This window comes from Otolemur garnettii, unplaced genomic scaffold (genome assembly GCF_000181295.1).
Source record: "Otolemur garnettii isolate 467f Iridium unplaced genomic scaffold, OtoGar3 scaffold00014, whole genome shotgun sequence".
In the NCBI taxonomy this organism is placed as follows: domain Eukaryota; kingdom Metazoa; phylum Chordata; class Mammalia; order Primates; family Galagidae; genus Otolemur; species Otolemur garnettii.
In genome coordinates, this window is record NW_003852409.1 from 13652711 (window position 1) to 13670229 (window position 17519).

The 17519-nt window shown below is 41.7% G+C and overlaps 1 protein-coding gene across 3 annotated transcripts in view; it reads left to right on the forward strand.

The window, feature by feature from the left end:
* AKAP2 (A-kinase anchoring protein 2) overlaps positions 1-17519 on the forward strand; it is a 478916-nt gene that overhangs the window by 339723 nt on the left and 121674 nt on the right. For all 3 annotated transcript variants that reach the window (XM_023510474.1, XM_023510475.1, XM_023510476.1), the window contains one exon: positions 3073-3158. In XM_023510474.1, the coding sequence (XP_023366242.1) occupies positions 3073-3158 (86 nt within the window). The remainder of the gene's footprint in view (positions 1-3072; positions 3159-17519) is intronic.

The following is a 17519-nucleotide window of genomic DNA, read 5'->3' on the forward strand; positions in this document are numbered from 1 at the left end:
GATTATACCTACAAGCTATTGTTACAGTAATAACTGCTTGACAAACTATCCCAAATGTTGTTGTCCTGCATATGCAGTTGGCTGGGGGTTGGCTGATCTAGACTTAACTTGGCTTCAAGGCAAAGATTGGGTCCTGGTCTACTCCCTATGATTCTCACTCCCTTGCAGGTTAACTGGGCATGTTCTTCTCATGCTGTAGCAGAAGTGCAAGAGGGCAAGGCTCACACAAGCCCATTGCAAATCTTTGCTTATATTATCAGCTTAAGCAAACATCAGTGGGGTGGGGAAGAAAATGTCTCCCACAGTGGGAGAGGAGGGGGATGAATATTTGCCAAAACAGTAATTCAAACCATTATGCAAACTAAATTTCATATAATTGTCCCTCATGTCCTGCCAGCCGGACCCAACAGACACCAACAGTGGCTTAAACCAGAAGGGCTTGTAAATCTGTTAAATGCAAGGAATGTCAAGGAAATAATCTATTCATGTAGGAGCAGAGATTTTTTTCTTCCAGAAATATGCATTTAAGCAAGGCCGACAGCCGCTGTACAGCAGTTTCATGAGAAGAAAGTGTAGGTCAAGTCACCAAAGTCCTCTGACCCAATTTCTGCAACCTAGCCAGAGCTGGCAACTATTTGTACCTTGCAGTGAATTATAACGCACAGATCTTGAGTATAATCCATTGTGCATGTATTTTATAAAATAAGGCTCTTAAGGATCCATAACGTAAAAGAAGGAACTGTAACCAATGTTAGTATATTAGAATTTAAATAATTTCATATTATCTTAAAGTATCATGTAATTTCAAACAATTATTAGTAATTCACCACCCGGTTTTTCAGTTGATTCTTACTAGAAAGTTTGACTTTTAACAAACTTATACATCTCTGGTTTCTTTCTTTCTTTTTTTTTTTTTTGAGACACAGTCTCAAGCTGTCATCCTGGGTAGAGTGTCGTGGCATCATTGTTCACAGTAATCTCCGACTCTTAGGCTCAAGCAATTCTCTTGCTTAAGTCTTGAACTCCATGAGCTCCAGCCATCCACCTGCCTCAGCCTCCCAGAGTGTGAGGATTACAGGCCTGAACCACCACACCCAGCCCATCTCTGGTTTCTAGATTTAGCACAGAGGCTAGGAAAGTATCTCTCATGGGACTAATCCAGCCCACTGCTTGTTTTTGTAAATAAAATTTTATTGGGACCCACCCATGCCCATTTGTTGATATACCGTTGATATACCTTCACTCTACAAGGACAGATAGAGGAGTTACAAGGGAGATGGCATGACCCCAAAGCCTGAAACCTTCACTCTGTAGCAAACAGAAAGCGTTTGCTCATCCCGATTTAACATAATGCTAGATAGTTGGAATTTTGGGATTTGGATTATTTGCACAGGTGTGGGATGAATATTGTCTTTGAATTATTTTTTAAAAAAATTATTTGTTAAGGAAATCAATAATATAAGCAAATAGTATACAGATAATTTTAACCTACCTAAGAAAATAATCTTTTCAATACTTTATGATCACTCATTTTCAAACTGGCAAGTTATTATACAAATTATAAAATGTGTACTTGCTACACAGCGTAGACTCTAAGAAACTCTACCAAGTACTATTAATACTTTATTAGCCTTTAAGATGATTTTTCTTGCAATAAACTTACCTCCCATGTTTTAAAAAATATATTTGATGTTATTTCAAACTTTTCACTTTATGTAGACAAATCCAGCTCTATTCACACATATAATTGCATCTGAATCAGTGTAGTTTTACTATATTCGGTTCAAAGATATTTCAGAACACCAGTTCCTGATCTCTTTGAAGTTAGAACAAAATTTTGTATCTTGCCAGATGTCCACTCTTGGACATAATATGGCAACTTTGGAAGAAAGGGACACTTGAATTTCTCAAGACTTAGACAGAGGACATGTCCCTTTAAAAGTAACAATAAACTTTCAGTGATTTCCAGGAGGTATATGCACCTGAGAACCGGGAAAAATCTGGAGTCATTTCTAGCTGGTATTGTGTGTATTTCTGCATACTGGGATTGACTTTAAGTCCCAAATGAAACATCAGTATGAGGCCCAAATTCTAAAACTCCAACTGCCTGCTATTATGTTAAATCATGATTGGCAAATACTGTTTACCATGCATAAATATTTTAGGCTTTGAGGTCATGCTTGTTTCTTTTTTCTTTTCTTTTTTGAGACAGAGTCTCAGTTTTAAGCCCTCAGTAGAGTGCTGTAACGTCACAGCTCACAGCAACCTCAAACTCTTGGGCTCAAGCAATTCTTTTGCCTCAGCCTCCAGAGTAGCTGGGACTACTGGTGCCCACCACAACACCTGGCTATTTTTAGAGATGAGGTCTCACTCTGTCTCAGGCTGGTCTGGAACTTGTGAGTGCAGACAATCCACCCACCTCAGCCTCCCAGACTGCTAGGATTACAGGCCTCAGCCAGGGCGCCTACCTGCCTGTTTCTGTTGCAAACTCCTCTCCCCCCCGGGCTAGAAATAGAATTCTCCACAAGACACCCAGAGTTAGACAATGGACTCTAAAGTGGGAGATTAGGTAAAAAACAAAAGAGGTGCTATCTGATCACACAAAGGCAGCTTTCCTGGCCCTCTAACTGCCAGGAGGTAAGGGACTGTGGGTCATCCTCAGTAGTTTCCCTTCACAAGTCACAAGTGAGTGGAATCTGAGAAATGACAGCTATGTAGCCAGGTGAGGTGGCTCACACCTGTAATCCCAGCACTTGCAGAGGCTGGGGCAGAAGGATTGCCTGAGGCCAGGAATTTGAGACCAGCTAGGCGGCATAGCAAGATCTTATCTCCACAAAACATAAAAAATCGAACAATTATCTGGGTGTGGTGGCATGTGCCTGTGGTCCCACCTATACCAGAGACTTCTGAGGATCACTTGAGCCCAGGAGTTCAGGCCTGTGAACTATGATCATACCTGTCAGTGAGACCCTATCTCTTAAAAACTATGAAAAATAAAGCAAAGAAATGACAGCTGTGTGTCTATTATGTCAGCCGAATCACTTGGTTCAAATGGCACTTTTTTTTTTCCAGGACTCGGGTGGGAGAGTGCACAGTTAAAGAGAGAGGAGTCAGCCTCGAATGCCACAGGAACGTCCACCCCAGACATGACTGTCAAGGTAAGGGCTCCTTGGGCTGATTCCCGAGGTGCATTTCTGGGGGCAAAATGGGCACTGCCAGTCTACCCAGCTGGGTCCCGCCCTATTCTCTGAAGTCTTGGGTGTTTCACCCAGACAATAAGATCTTCTGAGATTTAGGAAATTCTGGATTAGGAAACTGCTTGAAGGCCAGATTTTGAGATGTAATTTCCAATGGGTCCGTGGTAGGGTCTCCAGGGAATATCTATGCATAAGCTGTTTGCAAGTGGTAACCTCCACAGGCACAGGGAAACCCATTGGAAAATTCTGAACTGTGCATTGTGAAGGAAGGTCAGAGTGGCGTGAAGTAACTTTGATCTTGACTCAGATTTTCAGTAATGTCAGCAGGAAGGCAGCAGCACATCGCCCACTCCAGCTGGAAAGCTAATGGCTAAAGGTTTATAAACTGAGTCATCTGGAAATCTATTTAATCACCATTGTTCAAATTAGATGCATGAATTTGTAATTATTGCCTAGCTTAAGGAATCTCTAACAAAAATTACCAATGAATCGACCACTTCCTACCTATTACTGGATTAGACCTAAAGGAATGACCCTCCTCTCTTGGAATTCTGCTCATGTGTTTATTAACAAAAGTGGGAGGTGAGGGGGCTTTTTCACATTTTGGCCTGAATGATTAGGATTTAAATATATGCCATTTCTGAATTTTTCTTTGAAAAACAAAAAGTAAGGTCCCTTTTTATACTGAGATATAACTGGCGAATTTTACTCTGGGATTCATTAGTAAATGTCGCACAAAAGGACATACGGGATGAGAGGAATGTATTCAAGCTATCTTTTGTGGTGTGAAGGTTGAATTTATGTTATCTTTCTTTACAAATGTTAGCGAGAGCAAGCAGATCTTACCATGGTGAGATTAAATGACAGATAGGATAGTAGCCTGAGTGGTCAAAACGTCACCTACCTCATCTAGGTAATAACTAGCCACTGCTCAAAGTTCATTTGCCTATAGTTATGTTTATCTTTTTTTTTTGAAACGGGATCTCACTTTACTGCCAGGATAGAGTGCCAAAGTGGTCTCATAGCTCACAGCAACCTCAAGCTCTTGGGTTCAAGCAATCCTCTTGCCTTAGCCTCCCAACTAGCTGGGACTACAGGTGCCCGCCACATTGCCCAGCTATTTTTTAGAGATGGGTTCTCCAACTCCTGAGCTCAAGCGATCTACCGGTCTGGGCCTCCCAGAATGCTAGGGGATTACGGGCATGAGCCACAGCCCCTGGTCTTTGTTTACTTTTTGAATCAAGAGTACCCTCTCATTGCCAGTACGCAGTGAATGTTTTCTGAGTGAAGGACCTTCTTCAAGGCTGTGGTGGGAAGAGCGTCTCAGCTCACCTGTCTCCTTTGAGATCACTGCCCTCTCCCCATCCTCCACCACTGCCCTCCGAGGGGCTGGAGGAAGTGGGATGATGGTATTTCATCAATCTCTCTTCTTTTTATTTATTATTATTAATTTTTTTTTTTTTTTTTTGCAGTTTGCTAGGGCCGGGCTTGAACCCGCCACCCCTGATATATGGGGCCGGCATCTACTCCTTGAGTATGCCTTGAGATGCCACCTTCTTTCTATTTCTTTTCCTTCTTTCTCTTATTTCTATTTTCTCCTCACATCTAGCTTTTTAAAAAAATCTAATCATTTTATTTGCTTGTTAATGTTATTTTAATATGGTAAAATACATATATCACAAAATTTGCCATCTGAACCACTTTTAAGTGTACAGTTCTATGGCACTGGTACATTCATACCATTCTGCAACCATCACCACTATCCAGCCTCCTCCAGAACGTTTTCATCTTCCCCATCTGAAAGCCTATCCACATAAAATGCTAGCTGTCCATTCTCTACTGTCCTGGCTCCCCACCACCACGTAGATGTCACATTTCATGCTTAATGCTAGCTAGTCTTCTAGTCTTCTAGTCTATCTAGTCTAGTCTATCTCGTCTATCTAGTCTTCCCTTCTCAAAGAGATTTTCAATATGTGCTATTAATAGTAAAAAGCCAGTATGATGGCCAGAACTCAACTAGCATTTTAATATTGTCTGGACAAGGCAAGCTAGAAAGACAATCATTTTATGTAGATTTAAGAGTGGTGCTCCAGGCTGGGTGTGGTGGCTCAGCCTATGATCCCAGCACTCTGGGAGGCCTAGGCAGGCGGATTCCTTAAGCTCAGGAGTTGGAAGCCAGCCTGAGCAAGAGAACAAGAGCAAGAGGGAGACTCTGTCTCTATTTAAAACAGAGAAATTGGCTCGGTGCCTGTGGCTCAAGCGGCTAAGGCGCCAGCCATGTACACCTGAGCTGGCGGGTTCAAACCCAGCCTGGGCCTGCCAAACAACAATGACGGCTGCAACCAAAAAATAGCCGGATGTTGTGGAGGGCGCCTGTAATCCCAGCTACTTGGGAGGTGGAGGCAGGAGACTAGCTTGAGCCCTGGAGTTGGAGGTTGCTGTGAGCTGTGATGCTACAGCACTCTACCCAGGGGGACAGCTTGAGGCTCTGTCTCCAAAAAAAAAAAGAAAATAGAGAAATTAGCCAGGCACCTATAGTCCCAGCTACTGGGGAGACTGAGGCAGGAGTATGGTTTAAGCCCCAGGAGTTTGAGGTTGCTACCAGAGTTAGGCTGGTCAAGGCTGGTCAAAAAATCTATTTGCTTGTTAATGTTATTTTTGTCAGGGCACTCTAGCCCAGGCAAGAGATTGAAACATTGTCTTAAAAACAAAAAACAAACAAACAAAAAAAACCCCAAACAACTTAGGGCTCCAAAATAAAGGGTAGGAAACTCCCACATGGGAAATTTTTTTCAAAGAGGTGACCAACATGTAGACAATATTTTATAAATATTTTGAAAAATTTTGTAAATAAAGGTGCATTTAGCTACAATTTCCCATTTTCCCCCCCATGTAGGGTGACTTTATGGGCAACTTTTGGGACACACTATAGATTTTCACAAGAAATTCCTGAATACAGCACTTCCTCTCTTCTGGGGAGTGAACTGCCCAGAGGCAGCACACTGGAAATATCTTGGTTATTTTGTTTGTTTGTTTTTATTTTGTCTCGTCTTGGCTTTATTCAGCTGCTTCGTTTCTGTGAGACCCAACTTGCATCTATTTGACGCTACATTGTTTTGGGGTTTTTTGAGTTTTGTTTATCTGGTGGCCCTACAAAACGACATCAGATAATCTACGTTAAAGAAGTGCTGCTAGGATTGAAACTTTGTGATGTGGCTGTCACTTTAATCAAATCCACTAAATCCTGAGTGCCGCCTTTACCTTGCACTCTTACTGTGTGTGCAATAAAACTAAAAACTCAGCATTTGCATAAAGGGGCACAGAAAATTCTAGCACCCTAGAATTTATTTTCCTTAAAGTGAAGTCTAGTGCTCTTGTTTACATATGCAATAGTTCTCATTGACCCCTGAACCAGAAATAAGGTTGGTAGATATCCTTTAGGCAAATGAGAGATTCTGGTTGTAAAACCATTTGAAAAGGATACGTTTTCTAATGGAGGACTGGAGAAAGCCACACACCAAATAGAACGTTGCTTCTCTGTATATAAAACTTCTTGCCTGGAGAGAGATTATTCTTTGGCAAGGGCAGATGTTCTTCCATTACAAAAGGGGGAAAGCATTTAGACTCTTCCGGTGGTGAATAGAGGCCACAGGTTAAACTTTCTTTGGCCTTTGCTTTTAAAAAAGCCATTCTGCTGAAGATCTATTGTTGCCAGTGGTGTCAAGCCAGTTGCCCTTTGTATCTGATGATGATGACATCAAGGAGGATTGTTTTCTGCAGGATCTCTGGACAAAAAGACACATTTGGGACCAGAAATCCTGGTATGACATTGCGCACATACAGAAAGATCACTCTAAATTTGCTTCCTTTCCCAAGGAAATATTTTATCACAGAGTTCTTTTTTTTTTTTTTTTTTTAATCCTTGAAACTATTTAGGGTAGTGGAATTCAGAGGGGGTTGATGGTGGTGGGTATGAGGTATACCAGGACTATATAGGTCAGTTGTCACAGTAACCTCTCTTTAAGACTCACTGTCTTAAATTTTCTTTAAAAGAGACGTGAAGGTCTCTGTTGTCCACTGTAATATATCGTGTTAATATCTGTTATTTATTATTTGTATGTGCTGCTCCTTTGTCAGAGGAAATGAATGCCAAATAAATGAAGTCATAACCACTGACAGCTCCCAATTATCTATGTATAGGTAAGGAATATTCTTGGCAAGTGAAAAAATCTCAGGTACCTTCTTCTCTGCCATTTGATTTCTTCACCGTGTTCTCTTGCCAACAATAATAAATAACTAATCGCAATTGAACATTTTCTATGAGCTGAGTACTGTGCCAGACCCTTACATGCACAATCTCATCTACACCCCAAGGAGTAAGGTGAGGAGGTGCTTTTACTACTGAGGAGGGACTGTGACTCATCCCTGATGGGTGATTGTGCCACAGTAAAGTAACTTGGCCAAGAGCTCAAAGTGATCATCAGGCTTTGAACCCAGGTAGAAAGACACTTGACAGCCTCTCTATTTGGGAATTAATGACTGCAAGTTTTATTTATTTTTTATTTATTTATTTATTTTTTGAGATAGAGTCTCACTCTGTCACGCTGGGTGGAGTGCAATGGCATCGTCATCATCATAGCTGAACCTCAAACTCTTGGGCTCAAGTGATCCTCTTGCCTCAGCCTCCCAAGTAGCTGGGACTACAGGTGCCCACAATGATGCCTGGCTACTTTTTCTATTTTTGTTAGAGTCAGGGTCTCACTCTTTCTCAGGCTGGTCTCAAATTTCTGAGCTCAAGCAATCCACCCTCAGCCTCCCAGAGTATTAAGATTATAGGTGTGAGCCACCATACTCGGCTGAAATTTTATTTTTTTACTAACTAAAGCAGGGGAGCTCCAAGGATAGGGCAAAAGTAGCTTAGCAGAATAAAATACTGGGAAGTCCCATTAAATTGCAATTAAATGGCATGGGATATACTCATATTAAATAAGTATTTGTTGTAACCTAAAAATCAAATTTAACTGAGTGTCCTATATTTTTATTTGCCAAGTCAAGCAGACCTAGGCAGGAAGAGCATTGCAAAAGAGGTTAAGGAAATGGATTAATGCATTTTAATTATTGTGGTTTGGGATTATTTGTGGGTTTGGATTTTTTTTTTAACCGTGACTGTTTTTCATTTAGGGATATTGGTGCATTATATTAAGCTTTAAACTAGATAGATATGTCGTTTAAGTACACACAGTGTGCTGATTACCTATCAATGGATGTCTCCCGATACATTTTTTCCCCAAGGAATCAAGGCTTCCAAACCTGACCCATGTCAAGATTGGCACGTCATTGTTTTCTCTACAAAGTGAGACTCTGAGCAACTCTGCCCTCTGTTTATTGTTTGTTTTCTCTTGAACTAAAAAAATCCCTTTACCTCATTCTGGGCATATCATGACTTTTCTGAACCTTCATTTTAGCCAGGCTGTCAGCATTAGCCTGGTTTCATTTTCGGCCCATCACTTCATCATCCCAAGTTTTAAAATGCTGATGAAATAGTCTTGTGCTTTTACCAGCTCTATTACTTGGTAAAATCCCCTATCTCTAAATGGCTACCACTTAAAATAGATGACACTGGCCTGGATTTTCCCAACAGTGTTCTGACACATTCACAAATATTTCCTGAGGACATCAGTGTATTTCCTTCCATGCACACTTTGAGCATTCCAGAACAGAAACGATTAATGATGGTAAAGCTGTAGAAACTGACCCTTGGCCGGGCGTGGTGGCTCACGCCTGTAGTCCCAGCGCTATGGGAGGCTGAGGTGGGTGGATCACCTGTGCTCAGAGGTTCAAGACCAGCCAAGACCCCCCTGAGCCAAATGAGCCAGAGTGAGACCCTGTCTCTACAACAACAACAGGACAATGAGACAGCCGGACCTTGTGATCCCAGCTCCTTGGGGGGCAAGAAAACACTACAGGAGGAAGAAGTAATTTAAAAAAAACCTTCAAAGTAATAAAGTTGAAATAAAAAAAAAAAAAAGAAAGAAACTGACCCTTGATGCTGGTATTTTAGAGCTCAGTTGCAGATAAACCTGTTTTTTTTTTTAAATATATTATCTTTTTTTATTAAGTACAGCAAAATGTATGGGTCTATTTAGTTGTTTTAATTTTGACCTTACTCTCAAATCATTTTAAGAATAGATTAATTGACACATTGAATATTTTGTAGAATTTTAATGACTTTCTACCCTTTAAAATGCTTTAATAGTAGTAACTTGTAATGTCCAGGCTCTTGGATATAATGAAGAAGGGATGTGAAGGGTCAGTCTAGATATCATGAAGTGTTACCTGCCTTTAAAAAGAACTGTTCAGGGACTGGGCCCAGGGACTCACGCTGGTAACCCTAGCACTCTGAGAGGCTGAAGCAGGTGAACTGATCGAATTCAAGACCAGCCTGAGGAAGAGCAAGACCCCATCTTTAAAAACTAGCCAGACGTTCTGGTGGGCACTTCTAGTCCCAGCTACTTGGGAAGCTGAGGCAAGAAGATCACTGGAGCTCAACAGTTGAAGGTTTCTGTGAGCTATGACACCACAGCATTCTATGACACCCCGGCGACAGAGTGAGACACTGCCTCAAAAAAATATAAATAAACAAAGAAACTGTTTAATAGTATGAACTTCAAACAAAATATTAAAAGATTCGGAAGTTATTTCCTATTGTTTTTCTTGCTCGTCCTTTCTCTCTACACTTTTCCCCTCCTCCTGCTCTCCCAATTAGTAATAGATTCAATTATTTGTAAGATCTGAAGTCTATCCACTACCATAGTTCACAAAAGCATAAACTTGGATCCTACAGAAGTTACCCTGGAGAATGAAGTAATTAAATTATTGAATTGGTGCATTTTAATCACTAGTCTCTTCTTTAAGCCTATTTTCTTTTTTTTTTCCCATTCAAATTTCCTATATTATTTCTTATAGCATAACTGTGTACATTAATGCAATCATGGGGTACAGTGTGCTGTTTTCACATGCATTTTGAAACACTCTCATCAAACTGGTTAACATAACCTTCATGTCATTTTCTTAGTTATTGAGTCAAGACATTCATACTCTGCTTTTAGAAAGATTCACTTGTACCCTTGTAAGATAAACCATAGAGGTGACCCCACCCATCACCCTCCCTCCCCCCATCCACCCCCCTCACCTCCCCTCTCCCACCCCCTTCCCATATTCTAAGGCTATAATTAGGTTATGACATTCCTATAAAAGCTATGAATTAGTTTCAAAATAGGGCTGTGTACATTGGATACTTTTTCTTCCATTCTTGAGATACTTTGCTAAGAAGAACATTTTCTAACTCCATCCATATAAACATGAAGGAGGTAAAGTCTCCATCTTTCTTTAGGGCTGCATAATATTCCATGGTGTACATATACCACAATTTATTGATCCATTTGTGGGTCGATGGGCATTTGGGCTTCTTCCATGACCTAGCAATTATGAAGTGGGCTGCAATAAACATTCTGATACAAATATCTTTGTTGTAATTCGATTTTTGGTCTTCTGGATATATACCTAATAGAGGAATTGCAGGATCAAATAGCAGGTCTATTTTTAGTTCTCTAGGTATTCTCCGAATGTCTTTCCTAAAGGAAGGAATTAATTTGCATTCCCACCAGCAGTGTAGCAGTGTTCCCTTTTCTCCACATCCATGCCAACATCTCTGGTAAGCCTATTTTCTTAAGAATAACCTGCCCCAGTCCAGCTAGTTTTGAAAACAGGGCTCATTTGCAAATACCAAACTCAGTGACTTCTGAAGGAACTAAGCCTCCCAAAGCAAACACAGAACCATTGACAGAATGACTAGTGGTCGTTAGTGCTGTTGGAAGGTAGCCAATCTAGTTCGCATTTAGTTAATGTGTGAATAAATTATCATTCATGTCCCTGAGGGTTTGGAGTGATCCCAAATTCTCTGTCTGAAATCCTGGGTAGGAGTCGTGTGGCCATTTATAATAGGCCTTGTCCATCTTCAGCAGCAAGTCAGGTGTCAGAAGGTTTCACAAATCTTGAGGGTGATTCTCAGGAACAGCTGTTGGATTCCCAGGGTAGAGGCCAAGCTAAAAGCTCCTTTGCCCTTAGAAGATGCACTGAAAAATCAGCTGACAAAGGCAGATTAATTGGAGAAAGGCATACAAGTTCGTTAGCGCTGCCATACAGTGGGGGACAGATGGTTCTATGAGCCTCCTCTTGGGGAAAGGGAGATGGAGAGGCATGGCTGATTTTAAGGATGTAGTAAATGATTTGGGGGCGTTCAGGGGGCTTGGAGACATACAATGGCCTGAGATAAAGTCTGTTAGGCCCATGAGCACACAATGGTTTGTGACAAAAATCTGTCCAGATTTCAATCTTTCTTCCTGTGATAAGAGTTCCATTAGTGAAAACTCAGTGAAAGCACTGGAGGTGATTGTTTTCTTCCTTGTTGGGTAAGGGAACTTCAAAGAGCAACTTCATCTTGTGCTTAGGAAGAAACAAAGGATGGTGGGAAGGGGGTGGGGAGACCTTAAGCCGTCTTCAGTTCATTGGGTCAAAGCTCAGTATTTGGGGATATTGGTTTCAGAGCCCCAACAATAGGAAGGATGGTCCATGTAAATGCTTCAGATTGCTCAGTTGAGTGCCTGGGGCTCCTAGCTGATAAATTATCAGATGCCTTTCCATCTCTTCCTCCTACCCATTCTCCAAGGCCTTCCCCTTGCCTTTTTCTGTTGTAGTGAAAACTTATCCAGTAGTTAAAAATACATGTGGTAAAAGTCACGACACACATGTAAATTGCATATGGAAAAAGAAGACACGAACTCTGGTGAGGTGACTGATTCACTGGCTGGGAGAACAGGCTCCAGAAGACCAGTAGCTCTGCGTGCCATGAGCTGGGCTGTTTGGGGTCTTTGGGGCTCACTACCATCTTAACAGTTGCTTCTTCCTTAGAAATGAGACAAAGGAGGGGGGGAATCACATCTCTTGGGGGTGGGACACAATTATAAGAGGGACATTACCTAACAAAAGCCTCAATGAGTTCCAACTAATAAAAAATAAAATAAAATAGGCTTGGCGCCCATAGCTCAGTGAGTAGGTGCTGGCCACGTATACTGAGGCTGGTGAGTTCGAGCCCAGCCAGGCCTGCTAAACAACAATGACAACTGCAACCAAAAAATAGCCAGGCGTTGTGGCGGGCACCCAGCTACTCGGGAGGCTGAGGCAAGAGAATCTCCTAAGCCTAAGAGTTGGAGGTTGCTATGAGCTGTGACGCTACAGCACTCTACCAAGGGCGACAGATTGTCTCAAATAAATAAATAAATAAATAAAAATAAAATAAATAAAAAGAAATGAGACAAAGGAGATGTGCCATTTACGTTAACTCAGCATGCTTTGGTGTATTTCTGGAAAGAAAGAGGCACCAGCAGCTACAGTTCCCAGGATTTCAGCTAGAGGGGAGGGTAGTGGAGCCGTCATCATCCTCTCCATACACTCATAGATTGTGAGTTTTGATCCCCAGCACTGTGTGTTTTCTAATGATCTTCAGTGTGATCCAATACACAATGAGAATACTAGATAACATTTACTGCCAACTGTCCACGTGTCCGGCATTGCTGTGGGTGGTTAGGGAATTATATTATTTATTTCTTAGAACAACCCTGTGAGGCAGGTACTGTGAGTATCTCCAGTTTATAGAGAAAGAACATGAAATGCAGAGAGATTAAGTAACTCGTCTAAGGTCACAGCCTAGCTCTTAACCCAGGCAGTCCTTGCTCTTCATGACAATGTCATACTGCTTTGTCCCAGAACAAAATGATGGTGCCCAATGTGCAGACCTCACCATCCCGATCAATAAGGGAGCTTTTGCATAACTCTGCATTTGTTCTGCAAATGAAAAGCTGGAATTAGGCACAGTGGCCTCTAATCCTAGCACTCAGATAGGCTGAGGCATGTGGATTGCCTGAGCTCAGGAGTTCTAGACCAGCCTGAGCAAGAGCCAGATCCCATCTTTAAAAAATAGCTGGGCGTCGTGGTGGGTGCCTATAATCCCAGCTACTTGGGAGGCTGAGGCGAGAGGATTGCTTGTGCCCAAGAGTTGGAGGTTGCTGTGACCTATGATGCCACAGCATTCTACCTGGGATGACAGAGTGAGACTTTGTCTCAAAAACAAACCCAAACGACAAGCTGGAGTTTACCTGGTGGGATATGATTAGATTTTAAGCCCAGAGAGTAGCTTGTTTTTCAGACTTTTCCTTGGGTCTTCATTCTATCAGTATTCTGATTATATTTTTCATTATCATTCGACTGCCGTGATTAATGAATATGGTAAAACAGAATAGCCTCTTCAGTGAATAAGGAAAGCTGGTCCTCCAGTGGGAAAAATAGAGCTTTCTTTGACTCTGGAGAGATTCGGCATATAGATGTTCTTCAATATTTCTTACAAGACTACTAAACCTACCATACTTGAGCTTGGAATAGTTTCTCCTTTTAGATTTTCCTAAGACGCCTGCACTTCTATGTTAATTTTTAGGTTAAAAAAAAATCGAGTTATGAAGTGTTGTATCAACATGCTCTCATTTGTGGCTTACCATATTTAAGCAGGTTCAAATTCTGGGACCATCTTTTTAAATGAATGTGAATAAATCATTTTGAAACTTTAAAGACAAAACCTCAAGTTGAGAAATAGGCAAATGTGGGTGGCACCGGTGGCTCAAAAGGGTAGGGCGCCAGCTCCATATGCTGGAGGTGGCGGGTTCAAACCCAACCCTGGCCAAAAAAAAAAAAAAAAAAAGAAATAGGCTAACATTCATCCACTAAGAATTATTTTTACTATTCTTAAGGTGTTTTAGTTGGTTCTCACAAGGAAAATATGAACAAATCCCAAATATGAAAAAATTTCCAAGTTGGTTATTAAGTTTATCCCATGAGTTACGTAGGAAAATCCCACTGAAGAGAAATAGTATTGCAAAAGAGACCAAAAAAATGTTTTTCTTTTTTAAATAAAAATAGGCATCCTGTTTCTAAGCATTTTTCAAAGTATTTAACAGTTTATTAAAATAAATATTTCTCTTCCAGTGGCTTTTATCAGACATTTTTATCCATTTGCCATCATTGACCTTCACTTCCTTCTTTCATTTTCTTTTTTTCTTTCACTGTTTCCCTCCCTCCTTTCTGTGCTTTCTTCCTTCCTCCTTTTCCTCCCTCCTTCGCTCTGTCTTTTCTTCCTTCCTTCCTCCCTCCCTCTCTCCCTGCTTTTCTCCTTGGCTTCTTCTTTCCCTTCCTTATTTCCTCCTCTTACCCCTCCCCCCTTTTTTTATCGCCCTCAGTAGAGTGTCATGATGTCACAGCTCACAGCAACCTCCAGCTCCTGGGCTCAGCTTCCTGAGTAGCTGGGACTACAGGCACCTGCCACAACGCCCATCTATCTATCTTCCCCCTTCTTCTTTCCCAGAAAAGGAAATGTGCTATACACTCCTGCATCATTCCATTTAACCCTCACACTCACACCGTGAGATAGGTACCCTTATTTTTCACATAGTGCAGGGGAAGAAATCAATGCTTTAAGAAGGTAAAGAACTGGCTCTGTGCCCGTAGCACAGTGGTTACGGCGCCAGCCACATACACCCAGGCCTGGGCCAGCTAAACAATAATGATAACTGCAACAAAAAATAGCCGGGTGTTGTGGTAGGTGCCTGTAGTCCCGGATACTTGGGAGGCTGAGGCAAGAGAATTGCTTGAGCTGGAGTTGGAGGTTGCTGTGAACTGTGATGCCACAGCACTCTACCCAGGGCAACAGCTTAAGGCTCTGTCTCAAAAAAAAAAAAAAGTAATGTCAGGAAAATAGTTACAATCCTCTAGGAGAAGAGACCAGTCAAGAATAGTTCTGAGCCGGGTGCGTTGTCTCCCACCTGTCATCCCAGACTTTCGGAGACTGAGTCAGGAGGATCCCTGGAGGCCAGGAGTTGGAGGCTGCAGCGAGTTATGATGGCCCCACTGCATTCTAGCCTGACAGACAGAGCAAGACTCTGTCTCTAAAAAAAAGAAAAAAATGATGATGATAACACATAGCTAACACCTTTTGAGAACATTCCTATTAAGGTATGTTCTGTGGCTTTTATAAGCAATAACTTACCCAGTGGTCACACAAACCTGTGATATCTATACTATGTAATTATCCCCATTTTACACACTAGCAAACTGAAACACAGGGTGTTAAGATAACTTGTGGAAAGTCCTGCTGGCAGAGCATGTCCCCTGAGCACAGCGCTGGAGCACCTGTGGGCTTGGGTCCACATGAGCACTTCTGCCTCCATGTTTCTTGGGGAATGTGGAGCCAGTTAACTTCACAGATCCAGAGCAAAGAAAAGGCTATAGTGCAAAGTTTCTCATGGAGGGAATCAATAGCTGTCCAGCCATACATTTCCTGTGTAAGTGACATGTCTGAGAATAGCTGTGTTTGTGATTAAGGAGTTAAAGGGAAAAGAATGCCACAGACAATAGGAGAGAAAAATAAAAGGCCCATTGAATTCACTCATGGTAAATGTTAGAAACTTAAGGGTCAGTGTGATCCTTTCATGTGACGTACTAAATCCTTTTTGGAATCACCTTATGGGAAAATCTAGTTTGCTTAGTGTTTTAAAAGTCCAATTTATTAGGGCGTGGTGGCTTACGTCTATAATCCTAGCACTTTGGGAGGCTGAGGCAGGTGTATTGCTTGAGCTCAGGAGACTAGCATGAACAAGAGCAGGTCCCTGTTTCTACTAAAACAGAAAATCTAGTCGGATGTTGTCATGGGCACCTGTAGTCCCAGCTACTTGGGAGGTTGAGGCAAGAGGATTGCTCAAGCCCAACAGACTGAGGATGCTGCAATGCCAGGGTGACAGAATGAGACTCTGTCTCAAATAAACAAATAAATAAATGATACTTTTCAATCTAAAAGAAAACTATATTATGTAATGTACTTTTTTATTGAGGTGTTACTTTGTTTTTGAAAGGTAACTTCCTAAAGCCAGGTATGGTGGCTCACGCCTGTAATCCTAGTACTCTGGAAGGCTGAGGCGGGTGGAAGGCCTGAGCTTAGGAATTTGAGACCAGCCTGAGCAAGAGTGAGACCCTGTTTCTAAAAATAGCCAGGCATTGTGACAGGTGCCTGTAGTCCTTGCTACTGGGAAGGTTGAGACAAGAGGATCACTTGTGCCTATCGGTAACTTCCTAAAAACCCTGATCAAATGGGAATTTTTTTTTGAACTAGTTAACAAGACTATTTCATTGTAATGAGAATCAGAAGTATTGGGGTGTACATCTGATAATTAATTATATGTTGAATGCCTTCCAACGGCAATGCTTTGTGCCATGTGCTTGGTGTAGCTGCGCCCTTCCAATTATGTCTGGAATCTGATTTCACTGTTCTTATCTCTGCGTCACTATGACTATCTTGGTTGAAGTCCTTATCGTCTCTTACCCAGGTATTGCACTAGCTTCTACATGGTCCTGGCCACTTTTTTCCCTCCTCATAACACATACGGCACAACAATCTTTAAATGCCTACACTTGGCTGGATGCGGTGGCTCATGCATATAACCCCAGCATTCTGCGAGGTGACAGCAAGTGAATCACTTGAGCTCACCATTTCGAGAACAGCCTGAATAAGAGTGACACCTCACTTCTACTAAAAATAGAAAAACTAGCTGGGCATGGTGGTGGGTTCCTGTAGTCCCAACTACTTGAGTAGCTGAGACAAGAGAATCTCTTGAGCCCAGGAGACTGAGGTTGGTATGAGCTATAATGATGTCACAGCACTCTACCCATGACAGAATGAGACTCTGTATCAAAATTAAATAAAAAATGGATTGGGCACAGTGGTTCATGCCTATAATCCCAACACTTGGGAGGCTGAGGGAGGTGGATTGCCTGAGCTCATAGGTTCAAGACCAGCCAAAGCAAGAGCGAGACCCCTTCTCTTAAAAAAACATAGCTGGGCATTGTGGTAAGTACCTGTCCTCCCAGCTACTTGGGAGGCTGAGGCAAGAGGATTACTTGAATCCAAGAATTTGAGATTACTGTGAGCTAAGATGGCCACAGTACTCTACTAAGGGTGACCAAGTGAGACTGTCTCAAAAATTTTAAAAAATGCTATAAAGTAAAAAACCTAAGCCTGGCCAGGCACAGTGGCTCATGCCTGTAATCCTAGCACTCCGGGAGGCAAAAAAAAAAAAAAAAAAAAAAAGAAAGAAAAAAAAGAAAGAAAGAAAAGAAAAAAAGAAGAAAAAAGATTGGCTTCAAGGGGGAGCAGAGAATTGAGGA